This window comes from Choloepus didactylus, chromosome 12 (genome assembly GCF_015220235.1).
Source record: "Choloepus didactylus isolate mChoDid1 chromosome 12, mChoDid1.pri, whole genome shotgun sequence".
Taxonomy (NCBI): Eukaryota; Metazoa; Chordata; class Mammalia; order Pilosa; family Megalonychidae; genus Choloepus; species Choloepus didactylus.
In genome coordinates, this window is record NC_051318.1 from 40,868,896 (window position 1) to 40,889,412 (window position 20,517).

The 20,517-nt window shown below is 34.0% G+C and overlaps 1 protein-coding gene across 1 annotated transcript in view; it reads left to right on the forward strand.

The window, feature by feature from the left end:
* UGGT2 (UDP-glucose glycoprotein glucosyltransferase 2) overlaps positions 1–20,517 on the forward strand; it is a 319,097-nt gene that overhangs the window by 205,970 nt on the left and 92,610 nt on the right. The window contains exons 23-26 of the mRNA XM_037799694.1: positions 3,573–3,697; positions 6,292–6,387; positions 8,043–8,145; positions 10,609–10,688. Of these exons, the coding sequence (XP_037655622.1) occupies positions 3,573–3,697; positions 6,292–6,387; positions 8,043–8,145; positions 10,609–10,688 (404 nt within the window). The remainder of the gene's footprint in view (positions 1–3,572; positions 3,698–6,291; positions 6,388–8,042; positions 8,146–10,608; positions 10,689–20,517) is intronic.

The following is a 20,517-nucleotide window of genomic DNA, read 5'->3' on the forward strand; positions in this document are numbered from 1 at the left end:
GGAGGAAGACAGCTTTTTAGTACAGCTTTAAAGTATATGACCACCATTAGCTCCATCAGCTATTTTGAGGGATAAAGATATACCTCCTCCATTTAGTAACTTGCCTTTGGGTAATACATTAGGGAAAAGTTACTCTATGTTTTCTTTGTCATTGTTCAAAATACGTCATATTGTTATCAGTGTTAATTATAATAACTATTAGATATAATCATGTTCAACTTAGTTGTCCAGAACTGTTTCGTTTTATTTTCCTTGAAATTAACAAAATACTTTCTTGAAATTGACAAAAATATTCCCTGATATTAATTTTGTACCTACTGTGTGCCAGACAATCTCCTAGGCTCGAAGGGTATAAGCACATTTTGGTGGGCAGAGAAAGACAACAAACAACATTCATACTGATAAAGTGTCTTTTGGACAGAAAACTGAAGGAGAAGAGGGAGGAAGCCATGTCAAATATCTGCAAAAGGAGTGTTCGGGCAGAGGAACAGTGGGTGCAGAGGTTGTGAAGCAGATCATGCCTGTGTATTCCAGAAATAGCAGGTAGAAAGAAAGTAATCAAGAAAGAAGCTCAGAGAAGTAGTGAGGGTCCAAATCATATGGGGTTTTATAGGCAGTTTTAGGGCTCTGGCTTGACCCTGAATGAGTTGGGAACCTTATAATTCTGAGCACTGGATTGACATGCTCTGACTTACATTTTATGCAGATCACTAGTGGCTGTTGTGTTGAGAATAGACTAGGGTAGGCAGGGCTCAGGAAACCGGTTAGGAGTTACTGTGATAGACCAGCTGAGAAATGATAATGGTCTGGGCCAGAATAGTTGCAGTGAAGTAGTGAGAATTAGATGTGGGATATATTTGGAGGAAGAATAAACAGAAATTGCTGACAGACTCGTGGGACATGAGAGAACTAAGTAACTGGTAAATGTTGTTGCTACTTACTAAGCTGAGACAAACTGCAGGAGGAGTGAAAGGGGAGTGATAGAGAATTCAGTTCTGGACATATTAAGAGTTCAGTATTCATTTGTGGACCTCCAAGCATATTGGTTGAGTAGGCAATTGAATAAGTAAGTTGAATTCAGGGGACAGGGGTCAGGTTGAAGTTACAGATAGATACTAAGTCAAATTATGTTCCCTTTTTGCATTGACTGTTTGAAAATATAATTTTTATTATCCTTTTATTTGTAAAACTGTGGTGTGAATAGAGCAGTATAATCTATCTGAAATTAAGTACTGTGGTATATGTGCTATGTGGTAATACTTATTACTCTGTCTCAAATTAATGCAATAAAGCATAATAATCATAGCAATTGTAGATAATTATAATTCTGAATCAGATAGTTGAATGCTTTAGATGATTCTAATAACATTTTAGAATAAATCTTCATTCTGAACCTGTCCAAATGTCTACATTAGACTTGGACATATTCAAAGTTAAACTGTTTATGAATGAACAACAACTAAGGTGTAATGATAATATTTTCTTACTAATTTCTTACCCATAATTTCTTACTAATTTACTGAAGAATTAAATGTTTATATATTTTTAACATATATATAAAACTCTAAATAATGATAGTGCTGTAATTATAATATATTTATTTTTAACAGCCCACATATTTACAAATTGCTGAAAGATATATGGGGTATAGGAGGGAGTAGGGGAAAAAGTGAGGTCTTTTTTTTTTTTTTAAGTAAGACGGATCTGTTTTCAAATTTCAGTTGTAACATTAATTGTTTAACCTCTCTGAGACATATTTTCTTCATTTGGACCATGGAATGGTAATAATCTGTTTAACAGGGTGGTGGGAGAGATTAAATGTACTTTTATACATAAATACATAGAATGGCCCAGGCACAGAGTAATTTTTCAGTAAATATTAACTCCTGTTTTCCTTTTAAGTATTTGAAGGCTGCCATGTGAAATAGTGGATACATTTATAGACTTGACAAGTGTTAAGCTAGTTGACTAGTCAGGGTAGAATCAAGGCTAGTTATCAAACAAACATGAGTGGAGAGAGATTTTTACTTCAGTATGTGGATGAACACAGTTTCCTAAAATTTTAATAAGCTATCAAAGGAGGTATAATACATTTGTTAAAACAATTATTCTTTATAACTGAAAAATCATGTTACCAAAATGTTTTAAAGATTTAAGTATTAGATATGTTTTGTTGTACTATTATATGATTTTCAAGTTTAATGTTCCTTTCCCCAACTTGAACATATGTGATTTTATACCGTTAAGTTACTTTATTCCACAAATATAACATTAAACTAATATAATAGTAAAAGAACTAAAATACAGAAGAATTAAATTTATCATAGCTAATAAATCAGTTAATCAGTCAATAAAGATAACCAGTCTTCTTAATCCCTTAAAATAATTTAAGAATTTATTTCCTTATTTTGAATTATTAACAAAACTGCCCAAATCTCTAAAGGTGGTGTAGAGAACATTCAACTCTTTTCCAGTATTGCCCATTCATAGTCCGAAAAATATGATGTCCCCTAAAGTGCTTTCAGAGTTACCTTTAAAGTGATATCAAATCTTAGAGCAATAAAATCTTTATATGAATGCTTAGTATTATAGTGTTCATTTTTTATGTTTTTAGGATCCAGAGGTGAAACACATGTATTTGTTAAACTGAATTAGGATACCATCATCCAGCTAATGGTATTAGTAAGATAGAGACATTCAAGAACTGTACTCTAGGAATTTTTAGAAAATATTAATTACATTAGCAGATGAAGGGGGGAAGTGAGAAAATCTGGCTGGAAAAAGGGGCTTCAGCCATTAGATTTGGTCTTTTGATTAGGAAAAAAATTCTGGTTTTCTGTTTGTGTCATTAAGAGTAATCATTTAGTACATAAAAGGCCTCTTGAGACTGGCTATATTAGTCTCACCTTCTAAATCAGGAGCTATGTGCATGATGATTGTATGTATTCACTTCCTCAGAAAATAACAGTCAGTGGTGGTTGTGATGGAATAGCCATCCTAGAAATTAGGTATGTGACATTTTTACTTTTCCCTCTATGGTTACTGATTTAAAACTGAATTATGCAAACTTGCTGTGTTCCAAACCATTTATGCAATAGCAGATGATTGGTTAGTATTGTTATACTAATTATGTGATTTGTCTTTTTTCTGCCTTGGTTTTTGTTCTTTTCTGCCTTGCTTATATACTAATTCATATATACATAGTGTAGACTATAACTTGTAGATGCATATAAAAAAAATTGAAAATAAAGGATTTATGAAATGTAGAAAATTGCTTTCATAATTTAATATAGAATATGTTTAAAATAAGCCTTCCAAAATGGAAATAATCTTTTTCATTTTGTCGCCTTTTACTTTGGTATTTATGCAAATGTATTTGTAATATCAAAGTGAGAAAATACTTTTTCTTCCTTGTTTACTATTGGATTTAGTAAATGATGGGGATAGTTTCAACTGTTTAATCTCTAATCAACTTTTTTATTAATAAAGAAATATTTATTTGATGAGAAAATATTTGTCCTGAACAAATATCTTCTAGAAGATATACAGCAGTATGATTGTTTTTATTTAAGTTCTTAGGACTTTCAGATGAAAATTTCTATGCAGAAGATTTTCACTTACTGGAAAAGATAACATTTAGTAATTTAGCAGAGAAGATTAAAGGCATTGTTAAAAATATGGAAATGAACTCAAAGAAGTAAGTATTTAAAATCAAATATGAATTTGGGGAATATGGCATTTTGCATCTAATTTCTTTTTAAAATCAAGAAATATTTCAAATGTGAAGATATAATAAAAGACATGTAGAGAATGTAAAAAGAATATAAGAAAATAATGAAGGCATCCATTTATTCACAACCACCAAAAATGTAGATGTTAATATTTTGCCTTATTTGCCTTGGATCAGAGGTGTCTTCTTGTGCCTTTTAACCAACTTTCCCAATCTCCTCCTCCCCAAGAGATAAACCATTTCCATAAAGGTGGTATGCATGATTGTCATGTTAGTGTTTATATACTTTGCTTCATATGTAAATATCCATTATTAATGTCTGTTGTAGTGAATGTCTTAAATATTTCAAAGAGATAATATTGTACTGTAGATACCATTTTGCAGTCGGCTTTTGTAGGAGCTTTATCCATGTTCATATGTGTAGAGGTAGCTTATTCATTTTAATTCTTTTTTAGTATTTCATTTTATGAATATACTGTAATTCATTTATATTATCCCTACTGAGGGACAGTTAAGTTAGTTTGAGGTTTTCGTTATTACAGAAGTACTATAATGAACATGCTTTGAAATGTCTACTTGCACAATGTTTGAGGTTCTCGAGAGTAGAGAAGTATTATTGGGTTATAAGGCATGTGTATCTTCAAAAAGCTCTACCAGTTATTGCTAAATTCTGCCCTTTAAAGTAGGTATAACAGTTTAGTGTAAACTCTCACTGGGAATGTATAAGAGTTCCTGTATCCCAAGTCCTCATGAATACGGAATGTTTTTAGACACATTCGTTTTTCCTATCTCATGGATGTGAAATTGTATCTTCTTTTAATTTGCATTTTCTTGACTTCTAGTGAAATTAAGCATTTTTCCATATGATTATTTTCATTCATGTTTGCTCTTCTATAAGATTCTTGCCCATATCTTTTGCTCATTTATCTGTTGGGTTAATTTCTTCTCTTAGTGATTTGTAAACATTCTCTGTAATTTTGTATACTGTTCTTTTTCAGTTAGGTGTACTACATGTATTCCAGTTTGTGGTTTGGCCATTTACTTTGTTTACGGTGATTTTTTTTTTTCCCATATAAAGGTCTTTAATTTTAATATTTAAATAGTATCAGGTTTTTCCCTTCATGGTTTGTCTGATCTGTGAGTGTGTGTTTATTTGTGTTTGTGTGTGATGTATAGGAATTTCCCTAGTCTGATTTCAAAAGGATATTCTCCAAATTTTTTTTGCCCTTATTCTAGTTTCTATCTTTAATTCTTCTTGGTTGTTTATACTGTTCCAACAGTGTATATGTCTATCCTGTGCCAATCTCACATTCTAGTTACTACAACTTTATAATAAATTTTAATATCAGGTAGGGAAAATTCCTTCTCCTTCTCTTCAAAATTATCTTGATTAGTCTTTGCTCTTAACTTTCCATGTGAATGTGATTTGGATCAGCAGAACAAGTTCTATGAAACATCTTCCTGGAATTTTTATGGGAATTTCCTTGAATTTATTGATCAATTTAAGGAGAATTGCTATCTTTGTGTAATACTGAATTATCCCACCCATTAAGTATATGCATATAAATGCTTCTTCTATTATTCCTAAAATTTTATATATTAGAATTTATGTGGTTAATAAACAAATGTGTCTGAGAAAGTTCAGGAATAACGATTATGGTTTTGATTAATTAATGTATTCAGTCAGTGTATGGTTATTAAGTGACCATTAAATGCAATGCTCTGTGAAAGGTATTGTAGCTATCATAAATAGGAATAATAAAAAATTCTACCTTTAAGGACTTTATAGCCCAGTAAAAGATGATGTGTTGTAATAGAAAGATACTGACAAGGATCTCAACCCCTCTGAATCTAAATTCCTTCATTTCTTAAATGGAGGTACCTATCTTTTCTCTCCCCCTACCCCCCCTTTTTTTTCCCAGGTGACCTTCCTTAAATGCCAGCCAATATTTTCTGTCCCAAGTTATCATCAAACTGTAATACATCTTCTCTGTCATGGATTTTGGAATTTGATTATATTTTATCTAGGTGTTTATTTTACTCAATCTTAAATAACTTTCAAACAATCAATTTGAAACCATAGAAATCTTGGGTTCTTAACTATATTAAAAATTCTTTCTAAGTAGACATCTTATCACGTATTTTCTGTATTTTTCTTGACCCTCTTTCTTCCCTATATGGTCCCCAAAACCTAGACATATAACAAGCATTCAGCAAGTATTTATAAGCTTTAACTGAATGATTCACTAGATAATTTTTATGGTCTTACTTTGTTTGGGACACTGTTGAGAACCCTGCTTATAAATGAGTAGGTCGTATCAGTGATAAGACAAAAAAGGATAATTTAAAAAGCAGTAGTCATCTTATTTTTAAACTGACAAACTAAATTAAGAAGCCCAATTCTGCTAAGAATGAGTTTGGAAGAAAAGCCTATTTATATAAATCTAGCTATTGGAGATATTTGAAATTAAATTCCCCTTTCTCAAGGCATTAATTTTGGTGGTGAAAAATGGAACTTTTCTTCCTCCCAAAATTCATGCATTGTTATCTTATTTATTTAGCATGAGCGACCTTGTTATGAAAGTTGATGCTCTTGTTTCCTCTTTACCTAAATGTGTATCTCGGCAGGATGTCACATTTCTTAAAGAGAATCACAGGTAAGAATGTAAAATAGTATCCCTCTGTTTTTTTGTGTGTGTTACTGCATGCTATATTCAATTATTGTTTCCTTTTATATTCATATTATAGCAAAATTAAAAGTATAATTAGAAATTTTTTGTTAGAGAGAAGTATGAAGTGTGGTATTTGACAAGGTTAGAAAAAGAAATTCCAGTTTGTTATACATTAGTAAAAAGGATAAGATACATATATCTTATATATATATTACAGAGGGATAAAATATGAAGTTACAAGTAAATTATACTTAATTTGATTTACTTTATTTTTATATTTTCTCAAGGTCATTTGGAATCCTTGCAGTGTCTCAGGATAATCATCATAAATAACATTATGTTTATGTTCTCAATGTATAAAAGACCCAGTTAATAAAGAGTTGTGATTAATAAAATATAGAGAACTCTTCTCAGAGTTGGCTGTGTATATGTCTTATGAAATTTTTAAATGAATAGTGTATTAGCATGGCATATCCCAGTGTGTTCTGTGGGATGCTACTAGCAATTTTGATATGTTCAGAACAATTTACTCCCACGTTGAATGTTTGAAAATTTGATTTCATGATTTTGTAATCTCCACTTTCTTTCAATAACTTTCACATCTATCAGTTGTGTTTGGCTGCTTTTAACCTGCTGCCTTACTTGATAATTTTAGACACTTGAATGAGCTCAAGGAATCTTTAGCAGTAGCTTTTAAAAGAAGTGATATAGTTCCTTTTACAAATAATAAGTCTTGTAACAAAGAAGAAGGGCTTTTATTTAATTACTGATGAATTATTTAAGTCATTGTTTCACTGTACAAAGCCTAGATACTTATATTCTCTCTGTACCAAAGACTGATATCCCTTTAATTTTACTTGTACCTCTTGATCGGTAAGCTTTTTCCCTTTGTACTGTGTAAATTTAATTCATTCATCGTGCATCTCAAAAATCTGACTTCCTATATTATTACAATGTTAGGCTAGTAATTCAATTGGAGTATTATATACTTTTAATCAAATATATATATATATATATATATATATATATATATATATATATTTAATTATGTTAATTGTAGAATTGGTTATCTCCCACTGGCCTTTTCTATGCTTTTAATACTGTCCCAATTTTCCTTTAAAGATTAGTCTGTCTTATAACTTAGAACTTTGCTCAATGAAAAGCAGAATGGAGAGGGGAGAGGGAAGGTCCTAGGAGGTGAGAAGACTGGGATCAAAATGAAGAATGATAAATTTTCCTGAACTCTCTTATTATAATGTGTTGATTTTTTGAAACATTCAATTTAATAAAAGTACTAACTAAATTAATTTTATTACATTCAAATCTGAGGAAATTCAACTAATGCAAAAACATTTTGGCTTTATTTTTTTAAAATGTATGCTCCATGAGGATGTATATTGGCTTATAATCAGTTTTAAAATTGTACCTTCATTTTCTGTAATTCTTCTCAGTTTTGTAATTTATTGAGACAAACATAGACTTTCAAATTTGCATCTTACTGTGTGAAATAAGATGGATTATTTTTATTCCAATGAGAAAGAACAATTTATACGAATGTGTATAGCTAACATCATGATTAATTAAGTAACTGCATAAACATAACTCATTATCTTTCATTTACTTATTTTCTATTTTCCTAGCATTATAAAGATAAGTCCTCAAGAGAATGATATGTTTTTTGATGTCATTGCTATTGTTGATCCATTGACGAGAGAAGCACAGAAGATGGCACAGTTATTGACAGTAAGACAATATAAAATAAATATTTTGATTTTGAAATTGATAAACTTTTCAAGATTATTTTCAAATAGAATTAAATGTGCTTATTTTCAAATAGAATTAAATAAATAGAATTATTTGTGCTCCTGATTCTCTACTTCATTGAACATTTTTAATAGATTGTTATATTTCAGTGTAGGAAATGAAATTATAGAGCTATGGATGGGGTATATGGCAGTTCACAGGTCAGGTGTCTTCCCTATGATGTGAAGGGTGCCTTTTGGAGAATCTGATACTTAAGTTTGATTAGCTGAGGCTTAAAGAAGAATGAATAAAATTTGCCAAACAGGCTAGTCTGAGGGAAGGAGGAATTTGGAAGTTGTATTAATAGCTTGGCCACTATAACCAAGTCCAAAATAGCAGTGCCTTCAACAAGATTGAAGTTTATTTCACTCACCAAATTGTCCACATGTAAGCTGTCCGAGGTTGATAAGGCAGATCCACAGTGTGATCTTCTGTCTTGTTCAGTCATCCTCTTGAAGCACCTTCTATCTAGCTGAGATCACTAGTCTACTTCCTTATATCACCTCTTGTATTTTGCCAGCAGGAAGAAAGAAGAAAGGCACAACCCTGAAGATGGACATGTTCCATCTACTCATCTCTCACTGGCCAGAATGTAACCAAGTCATCAGATTACACCTAGCCACAAAGGAGGCTGGAAACTATCACCTTTAGCTGGGTGACCATGACTCTTAACAACAATCTTGAAATTCCTTTACTCAAGACATTAGAGGAGAATGAATATTGGGAGACAGCTAGAAATCTCTCCAAGGACATTATGTGACTCACCATTTTACTAAGAATTTCAAAGTTTCAAATTGTAATCTAACTTTTAGTAGTTAAATTTGAGTAAGCTACTTACATTGGAAGGCTATATATTTTTTCTACTTAAGTTCAAAATTTGGGGAAACTCCCATTTTGAAATTGCTCGCAATGTTTTTTAAGACAAATTGTTTTAAAATATCTTCATAAGTGCAAGCTGTTTGTCCTTTGACAGTTGACTTCATTTTGGAAACAGGCAAAAATAAAAAGGATTTGAGTCTTATGAGTGGTTTAAGTCATCAAGCTCTGTGATTTAGGTGTATATTCTTTCAAAATTTCAAATGCAGTTTCTCTCAAATTTGTTTGCACTGCCAAATCATACTGAAAAAAGGGTTTTAGATATCTGTTGTAAAAATGTATTTATTAGTTTGAACAAATAATTTTGGAAAGACTTTGCAATTCTAGCTATTCACTGTATGACTAGGGTAGACTTCATTCCTTAGGTGATTTACTATTCCCCTTTTGCTCTCTTAGTATTTGTATACCTTCATATTTGAACAACTTCTTGAGATGCAAAGTTATTCATATTATTCTTTAGAAAACAATAATCAGTAATCATTTTTGTTACAAGCGGAACTAGTATGATGCTTTTTAGTGTACAAATTTCCTATTCCTATAGAAAGTCATTATTCAGAAAAACATGTTGCCTACACATGAAACTTTTTATTTAAGAGTAGAATTTAGGAATAAGAAATATAGGGTTATACAGAGATATGAAATATGGAGTTGTATTCCAGTTTATTTCAGTTGGTAATATTAGCATGATATATTTCTGAGCAATTCAAACATTTTACATAACTTACTGTATTTTACTTTACAGCATAAATTAATTTATTGGAAGAAACGAGTATTGTGTCATATGTGGGAAAAACAGTGGTTCAGGGACTTTCATAGTAGCAAATGGAATGAGTGATAGAATGGGAATTAAATCTCAAAGCTCTTAAATCCTTAGTCCCTGTGCCGTAATTCCATATCAAACTTATTCTATTGCATGTCTACTTTTTTTCCTCCCCTTATGTATATCCTCTGTTGTCTAATATCTTTCATATCTTTGCTAACTTGTTGTCTATGTAGAGACAGAGGCTACCAAAATTAATAATTCTCATTCCTATGCTTCAGAGAAATGAAAAAAAAAAAAAAAAAGAAAGAAAATAGAGTATTTCATCAGTATGTAGCCAAGCCAAGAATATCCTACATCTGTTAAAATTTAGTGTGGAATTCCAAAAGGATCAAGGCATCCTTGCCAATGTTCTTATGAGGTCACCTCTTTGTATTTGCAGGTCATGGTTCCAATAATTATTTACATGTTCTTTGTAACTTAGGGAATTTAGATGTTATGAAAAACATCTCTTTGCATAAAAGGCAGCATAACTCTGGGACATTGAAAGCAGCTGTTTGGGTTCAAATCTTACCTCTGCCATTAGTTACTGTGTCAGTCTGGGGAAATTAACCTCTCTGTGCCTCAACAGTAAAAATAACTACCTCAGAGGGATGCTATGAGGATCAAATGAGAAAAGTTTCAGTGCCTGGTACATAGTAAATGCTAAAAAAATGTTAGCTACTAATATTACTTAGTATCAACTATGGGAATTTTTTTTCTAATAGGTACTTGGAAAGATTATCAACATGAAAATGAAGTTGTTCATGAACTGTAGGGGTAAGCTTTCAGAAGCCCCGTTAAAAAGGTGAGTCTGAGTGGATGTAATTTTATCTGGAAAGATTTGCTAATGCTAAGAGGAGAAGAAGGGCCATAATTACTAGACCTGTTTATTTTTTTTCTTCACCAGATGCTTAACTGGAATAGATCAGAAGGTCAGGCAGAATTTATTAACCTTAATTGATATCAAAGTTAAAATAACCTAATCCAGTAAATTCATCTAATCAAATGTTTGAATTTATGTGGATTTCTGTTTATCCATACCTATTTTTGGAATTGTGATTTAGGAATATGTGTATAGAGATAAAGAAATATGAATTTAGAGATATAGAAATGTGAAATAAGTTCGAATTAAACCAATTTTTGGTTTAGCTATACTTTCAATATTTCAGAGTTTAGTTATCAAAATGATCTTTATTAGATCATCACATTTACTATTTTGGGTATTAAGATGCACTTAGTTTAGAATAATATGTGAATGATGTAGAAAATATTACTTTTCATTATATACAAATATTCCTCATCAATACTATTCTGCTGTTGTAATTTCACTGTCTCTCAGTTGGGGACAAAAATTTATCCTCTTTCTTTCTGGATCAGAATCACTATCATTGTGAGCCACTGTTTTAGATAGGAGGATACAATATCCTTCAGATATGTAAAAACAGTGGTAAAAAGGGTATGAACCACTGGATTATAACATAACTTTGTGAGTCTTGTTAATGTACTTTTCAGTTCAATTATGTAACACTAAATAAAAAATGTATATACATACACACGAGACAGGCACAGAAATAGTGTTAAGTTAATTACTTACTGAATTGTATTTTTTATAATTGATAAACATATAGAATATTGCCTTGAGCAAGTATAATTTTGAGATGTGGAAATCATTTTTAATATTTAGAAAACAATAAGATGAGAAACACAGAAAATTTAAATGACAGGTTAGGGTATAATTAAAGAGCAAATAATTTAAACTTATTGCTTATTGTTTCATCCATTACTCTCCTGAGAATCTTGTCTTCATGTCTCATTCCATTTGCATGAGCCTCATTTATCTTTTTTAATACGTTTTTATTGTAAAATTTAAGATATATATACATAATAGTGATAACTTGTGTACTCTTTAACAAAAATAGTTAGCAAATTTCAAAGAATGTTATGGGTTACAGTTCCACAATTTCAGTTATTTCCTTATTGTAATATGTAACATATATAAAGAAAGGTGATAGCTTTCGAAGTACAATTTAACAAGTAAGTTATGTAGGTAATTTTAAAGAATGTTATCTGTCATAGTTCCATAGTTTCAGTTCTTGCCTTATTGTGAAATAAAAGATATATATATAGAAAGGTGATAACTTTCAAAGTACAGTTTGATGAGTAACTATAGAGCAAATTTCAAAGAATGCTATGTTCCACCTTTACAGTCATTCCCTTCTAGCTACTCTAATACTCTAGCATGTACAAAAAATTCATATAAAGATTCAGTATTCATAATCCTTTGTTAAATCCAGTCTTCTTTGTTACTACCCCTCCTTCTCATTTAATCATTTTCTCGATCTTCAGGGGTGTCTAGGCAGAGACCACCCTAAGTTGTTCATATTGAAAAGGGGTGTCAACATTTGGGGGAAGGGAGCAGCATCTGATTGTTGTTTTTAAAGAGGCTGTTGCCTCTAAGTTTTAGGCCTTATCTGACATCAGAACACTGGTGGATTTAAGTTTCTGAGAGATAAACTTAATGAGAGAAACTTCTATAGAATCTCAGATAGGGACCTAGGTGTTTTGGGACTGTTGTTAGTTAGGGCATACCAAACTGTGGCCATTTGGGATATCTATATGGAGTTTGCATAAGAGTAACCTCCAGGATAGCACTCAACTCTATTTGAAATCTCTTAGCCACTATAACCTTACTTTGTTCCCTTTCCTTTCCCCATTTTTGTCAAGAAGGCATTTTCTGTCCCTCAATGCCAGGGCCAGGCTTATTCCTGGGAGTCATGTCCCATGTCGCCTGGTAAATTCACTCCCCTGGGAGTCATGACCTACACAGAGAGGAGATCAATGAATTTATTTGTCAATTTGGGCTTATAGAGAGAAAGGCCACATCTGATCAACAAAAAAGGTTCTCTGCAGGTACCTCTTAGGCATAATATAGGCAGGATTAGCCTCCTTTTATAGCCGTGTTTCACAGGAGCAAGCTTCAAGATTGAGGGCTTGATTTATTAAGTATATAGTTCCTAATTTCACATAGCATATAGTCTACCCAGGATAAACAATCAGTGTCTCACTTTATCTTCACTTAGTTATACAATCGTCACCCTCAATTTTAAAAAATTATCGTAACACAAAACAACTCAGAGCTCTTATCAGCCACTATTTATTGTCCTTAGTATTAGTGTAATGCTGGTAAGATACTCCTATTAAATATAGTCTACAATATGTAATGGGTATTTTTTCCATATACCACCTGTGCCAGTTTGGATGTACTATGTCCCCCAAAACATCATTATCTTTGATGCAGTATTGTAGGGGCAGGCTTATTAGTGTTGATTAGGTTGAAACCTATTGGTTCAGTGTTTCCATGAGGATGTGACTCAGTCAGCTGTGGGGGAGACCTTTCATTGGATTATTTACATTAAGGTGTTGCCCCACCCATTCAGGGTGGGTCTTTATTGAATCACTGGAGTACTTTAAAAAGAGACACACAGGCCCAGATGCAGAGCAGCTGTGAGTGACGTCTTGGAGAGCAACTGAGAGAGCTATTTTGGAGATGGCCATTGAAAGCAGACTTATGCTAGCCCAGAGTTTGCTCCAGAGAAGCTAAGAGAGGACAGAATGCCCCAAGAGCAACATTTTGAAGAATGCACAGGAGCTGAGATAGGGGCTGAAACACAACCACGAATCAGCAGATGCCAGCCACATGCCTTCCCAGCTAACAGAGGTTTTCTGGACACCATTCGCCATCCTTCAGCGAAGCATTATCAAACCGGAACACCACTCTATTGCTAACACTTTGTACCAGTGACATGCCTTAGAAGTATATCATGCAAACACTTATTTATAGTGCTCCTCTTTGGGTTACATGCCTTTAAACAACCGTTTTCAATCATGTTCACCATCAGTGCAGCACTGATACTTATAATCCCATCATTGAACCATAATCACCCCTATCCATTCCCATACCTTTAAGTTCACCCTTATTATCATGTCTGTACATATTAGGTTATCATTCCCTCTCCCCTAGCATCTGTCTGTCTCTCAGTCTCCTATATTCTATGTTATAACACACTGATTGTACATGGTTCAGGGAGTTCACATTCATGGTAACATACAGTACAGTATCTCTCCTTTTGTGTCTGGCTTATTTGACTCAGCATTATGTCTTCAAGTTTCAGCCATGTTGTCATATGTTTCACGACCTTGTTTCTTCTTACTGCTGCATAGTATTCCATTGAATATGCATATGCCACATTTTGCTTATCCACTCGTCTGTTGAAGGTCACTTGGATTGTTTCTGTCTCTTGGCAATTGTGAACAGTGCCGCTATGAAAATGCAAATATCTGTTCGTGTCACTGCTTTCAGATCTTCTGGGTATATACGGAGAAGTGAAATTGCTGGATTGTAGGGAAACTCAAAATCTAGTTTTCTGAAGAACCGCCAAACTGTCTTCCACAGCAGCTTTACCATTATACATTCCCACCAGCAATGAATGAGAGTTCCAATTTCTCCACATCCTCTCCAGCATTTGTAGTTTCCTGTTTTTTTAATGGCAGCCATTCTTTTTGATGTGAAATGATATCTTATTGTGGTCTTCATTTGCATTTCCCTCAAAGCTAGTGAAGATGAACATTTTTTCATGTGTTTTTTATCCTTTTGGATTTCCTCTTCAGAAAAATGTCTTTTCATATCTTTTGCCCATTTTATAGTTGGGCTCTTTGTACTACTGTTGTTGACTTAAAGGATTTCTTTATATATACAGGATATCAGTTTCTTGTCGGATACATGGTTTCCAAATATTTTCTCCCATTGTGTTGGCTTCCTCTTCACCTTTTTGACAAATTCCTTTGAGGTACAGAAGCTTTTGATTTTGAGGAGTTCCCATTTACCTATTTTTTATTTCATTGTACTTTGGGGTCTAAGAAGCTACCTCCTAATGCTAGGTCTTGTAAATGTTTCCTACATTATCTTCTAGGTGTTTTATGGTACTGGCTCTTATATTGAGGTCTTTGATCCACTTTGAGTTAATTTTGGTATAGAACTGGATATGGATATCCAGTTCTCCCAGCCCCATTTGTTGAATTGACAGTTATATCCCAGCTCAGTGGATTTGGGGGCCGTATCAAAAACCAGTTGACCTTATATCTGGGAGTCTGTTTCTAAACTCTCAGTTTGATTCCATTGATCAATATGTCTGTCTTTGTACCAGTACCTTGCTGTTTTGACTGCTATGGCTTTATAGTATGCTTCAAAGTCAGGAAGTGTAAGTCCTTCCACTTTGTTCTTCTTTTGTAGAATGCTCTTAGCAATTCAAGTCCCCTTTCTCTTCAAAATTAATTTAATACTAGCTTTTCCAAGTACGCAAAATAGGTTGTTGGAATTTTAATTGGAATTGCATTGAATCTGTAGATTAGTTTGGGGAGAATTGACATCCTAATGATGTTTAGCCTTCCTATCCATTAACACTGAAAATCTTTCCATCTCTTTAGGTTCCCTTTGATTTCTTTTAGTAATGTTATGTAATTTTCTGTCCTTGTTATGTAATTTACATCCTTGGTTAAGTTTATTCCTAGGTACTTGATTTTTTTCATTGCTATTGTGAATGGAATTTTTTTCTTGAGTGTCTCTTCAGTAGGTCATTTCTAGTATATAGGAACATTATTGACTTTTGCGCATTAATCTTGTATCCCACCACTTTGCTGAATGTTTTTTAGCTCATGTGGCTGTGGTGTCAATTTCTCTGGATTTTCCAAATATACAATCACGTCTTCTGCCAATAATGATAGTTTTACTTCTTTTCCAATTTGGATGCCTTTTATTTCGTTTTCTTGCCGGATTGCTCTGGCTAGAACTTCTAGCACAATGTTGAATAATAGTGGCAACAGCTAGCATCCTTGTCTTTTTCCTGATCTTAGGGGTAAGGCTTTCAGTCTCTCACTGTTGGTTGTGTGTTTTTTATGTATGCCTTTTATCAATATTGAGGAAGTTCCTTCAATTCCTAGCTTTTGAAATGATTTTATCAAAAGGGATGCTGAATTTTGTCAAATGCTTTTTGAGCTTCTATTGAGGTGATCCTTTGATTTTTTTCCTTTCTGGTTTGTTAATGTATTGTATTATATTGATTCATTTTCTTATGTTGAACCTCCTTGCATGCCTGGGATGAACCACACTTGGTCGTGATGTATGATTTTTTTTAATGTGTCTTGGATTTGATTTGCATGTATTTTGTTGAGAATTTTTGCATCTATATTCATTAGAGAGATTGGCCCATAGTTTTCCTCTCTTGTAGCATCTGTATCTGGTTTTGGTATTAGAGTGATGTTGGCTTCATAAAATGAGTTAGGTAGTGTTCCATTTTCTTCAGTTTTTTGAAAGAGTTTGAGCAGAAATCTTGTCACTTGTCACATCTGGCCCTGGGCTTTTATTTGTAGAAAGCTTTTTGATGACTAATGGGATCTTTTTACTTGTGATTGGTTTGTTCAGGTCTTTTATTTCTTCTCAGGTCAGTCTAGGCTGTTCATGTGTTTCCAGGAAATAATCCATTTCCTCTGAACTGTCTAGCATTTTTTTGGCATATGGTTGTTCATAGAATCCTCTGATGATTGTTTTCATTTCTTCGGGATCCACAGTAATAACCCAACTCTCATTTATGATTTTGTTTATTTGGGTCTTCTCTCTTTTTAACTTTGGCAGTCTAGCTAAGGTTTGTCAATCTTGTTGATCTTCTCAAAGAACCGACTTTTGGTTTTATTTATTCTATTATTCTTTTTTTCTCCATATCATTTGTTTCTGCTTGAATCCTTGTTATTTCTTTTCTTCTACTTGCTTTAGGTCTAGTTTGCTGATTGTTCTCTAACTTCTTCAATTTTTGCATTAGTTCTTTGCTTTTAGTGCTTTGTTCCTTTTTAATGTATGCATTTAGAGCTATAAATTTTCTGATATGTTGTGTTCTTGTTTTCATTTGTCTCTCTATATTTAGCAATTTCTCTTGCAATTTCTTCTTTGACCTGATTGTTTAGGAGTGTGTTGTTTAACCTCCACATATGGTTATTCAGTTCTAGTTGCATTCCATTATGTTCAAAGTGTGTGCTGAATTCTTTTTATGTTTTTAAATTTATTGAGGCTTTTTTTATGTCCCAGCATATGATCTATCCTGGAGAACCTTCCTTGTACACTGAAGAAGAATGTATATCCTGGTAATTTGGGGTGTAACCCTCTAAAATGTCAATTAAGTCTAATTCATTTATCACCTTGTTTAGGTTCTTAGTTTCCTTATTGGTCTTCTGTCTTGTTGTCTATCTGTAGAAGACAGAGGTGTATTGATATCTCCTGCAATTATTATAGAAACATCTTTTGCTTCCTTCAGTTTTGCCAGTGTTTGTCTCATGCTTTGGAACACCTTGATTGGGTACATAAACATTTGTGATTAATATTTCTTCTCGGTGAATTGCCCCTTTTATTAGTATATAGTGTTTTTCTTTGTCTCTTATGACATCTTTGCATTTAAAGTCTGTTTCATCTGATAGTATTGTTACCCTACTCTTTGTGTTGCTTGGTCTAAGATGACTCTTATAAACAGCATATTGATGGTTCATACTTTTTAATCCATTCTGCCAATTGCTATCTTTTAATTGAGAATTTTAATCCAATCACATTCGTTGTTATTACTGTGAAGGCAGTTCTTGAATCACCATCTTATCCTTTGGTTTTTATTTGTCAGATCTTTTCCCCCTTCCTCTCTATTTCTCCCTCTCTCTTTTGTTTTCTTAAGTTGCCCTTACTAGTACTCTTCAGTTCTGTGCCTTTCTCCAGACCTCTCTCTCCTTTCTTCTTTTCTTAGCCAGTGGAACTCCCTTTAGTACTTCCTGCAAGGGAGGTCTGTTTTTAACAAATTCTGTCAGCATTTGTTTGTGAAAATTTTAAACGCGCCCTCAATTTTGAAGGAGAACTTTTCTGGATAAAGAATTCTTGGCTGGCAGTTTTTCTCTTTCAGAATCTTACATATGTCATACTACTGCTTTCTTATCTCCATGGTGCCCTCTCAGTAGTCAGCAATTAGTCTTATGTGGCTTCCCTTGTATATGGTGATTTGCTTCTGTCTTGCTGCTTTCAGAACTTTCTCCTTCTCTTCAGCATTTGACAATCTAATCAGTTTATGTCTTGGAGTTGGTTTGTTTGGGGTGATTTTATTTGGAATTCCTTGGACATCTTTTATTTGCATATTTTACGTTGTTTAGAATGTTTGAAAAGTTTTCCCCAGCTAGGTCTTGAAACACTTTTACTAGCCCTTTATTCTTCTCTTCTCTGTCTAGGACACCATGATTCTTATATTTGTACATTTCATGTTGTCCATCATTTCCCCAAAATCCATTTCAAATTTTTCAATTTTTTTCACTATTTGTTATTTTGTGTGTTTACATTCCATTGCTTGGTCCTCTAGTTCACTCATCCTGTCTTCTGCCTCTTCAAACTGCTGTTGTATGTCCCCAGTATATTTTTAATTGCTCACTGTATCTTTTATTTCCATAAGATCTGCTGTTTTTTAATTTACTCTTTCAAATTCTTCCTTACGCTCTTTTAGGGACCTCATGATGTCGTTTATGTCTTTAGCCATCTCGTTGAAGTTGTTTTGGAGATGTGTCTGTACTTCTTTAATTATTTACTCCCAATTTTATGTCTCTTCCAGCTTTTTAATTTGTTCATTTGTCTTGTCCATATCTTCTTGGTTTTTTAGCTGCTGTATAATTTTCTGTTTGCTTCAGGGCATTTGTTTATCTTAATAATATTATTTTTGGAAATGCAAGATTATTTGAGCATTTATGTATACTTTGAGCTACTGCTTGGTGGAGTATACTTTCCTGTCCCACCAGCAGATGTCGCTCTTGAACCACCTCTTACCCTCAAGCCATCTCTCCCCCAACTTTTTGCCCTGGATAGGGTCCAAACCGGGTGGAAATCCAATCAGTGCACCAGTTTTCCATGTGTTCTTGGAACTGCCTCTTCTGTGGGAGAAGAGCAGGCCCTGCACAGTTCAGCATGGTGTCTGAAACAGGTCACAGTGGTCCTGGCAATTCCCAGGTCTGTGAGTGGACCACTCTGAGGCTGTGGAACTGGGGGTCTCACATTCCAGCTCAAATGCACTGCACTCCCTATCCACCATATACCTGCAAATTCCTTTTATTGGGAAGGGGCACATGGAGGTTCTGTGTACCACCCTTGCCTCTTGGCTGTGTACACCATGGGCTTCCATGGAGGAAGAGTGAGTGGGGTCACCACAAGTCTGCCAAATTCCAAGTTCCCTCACAGGAACTCTCAGCAGTAGGGCTGTGAAGGGTTATCTCCTAGGCAACTGCTGAGATGGGTGCACAGGGCATGGGAAGTTCTCCAGTACAGGAGCCGTCGGTCATGGGGCTGTGAAGGGTTCTCTCCCTAGCCAATTGCTGTGAAGGGTGAATGGGGTGTGGAATCTGCACCTTCCCATGCTCATCAACTGGCTCCAGCAGCCCACCCCCAGTGGCAGTCCAGGTTGAACACATTCACCAGTCCTTATAAATGCAGTTTCTCTGCCTCTGTGGCTAGGTCCCCACTGTGTGGTGTAGAAGTCCCTGCCCAGCCGGTGGCACCCTAGAACTGCTATTCTGTAGTGCTTTCTGCCGTCTATCTACTCTTTTTCATGGAGGTGCATTTTGTTCTGCTTCTCCTAATCTGCCGTCTTCTCAGAAGTGCTCTTTTATCTTTTATATTTCAAATTTTATCACATGCATCGCTAAATCTCAATGAAAGTTTTCATTTTTAGACTGCAAAAGGAGAGATGTTAGTTCGAAGAGTACAAATTCTTGCTCACACAAGCAATAATACTCTCTGTAGTATCTCTATAATGCTTTGGGGTTATATAATAAAGAGTAAGAGAATTGAATATATGGATAAGCATAATCTTTGGGAGGGAAAGAACTTCTCTGAGGTTAAATAACACCTAATGTACTAGACAGAGTGCTTTGAGTGGTTAATAATGCTGGACCAGACTAAAACAATTCACATACCTTTTATTAAACTGTGAGTTCAACAGTCTTATTTCCTCAGTAGCATATATCAAGCCAGCCAATTTACACATTAATTCCCAGTCCTGTACTTCTTGTAAATATTGTCTCATATCTCTCAGAGGTGTTAGAGGCTTTTGGCAGGAATTCCTCTGTCTCTTACAAGAATGAGGTATCATATTAGTTAGGATTCTCTATGGAAACAGAACCAACAGGAAATATCTGTAAATTAGAGATTTTATAAAAGTGTCTCACATATCTATGGGGATGCACGAGTACAAATTCTGTAGGGCAGGATGCAGGTGTCCAAATTCCCTAGGGTAGGCAGCAAGGTGGCAACTCCGATGAAGATCTTCAATGAACTGCCCAGGAGGGGCTGTCTGGTTGAAGAAAAAGTGAAAGTTCTCTCTTTTCTCCTTTAAAAGTCTATAACTTATTGGAATAAATCCAGCTGATTAAATTCTCTCATTGTGGAAGGCGTGCCCTTCATTGATGTAATCAGCCACAGATGCAATCAATTTACTGTTGATTTAATAAACTAGCCTTCTGGTTCATTAACCAGCCACAAATGTCCTTGCAGTAACGTTTAGGCTAGTGTTTGC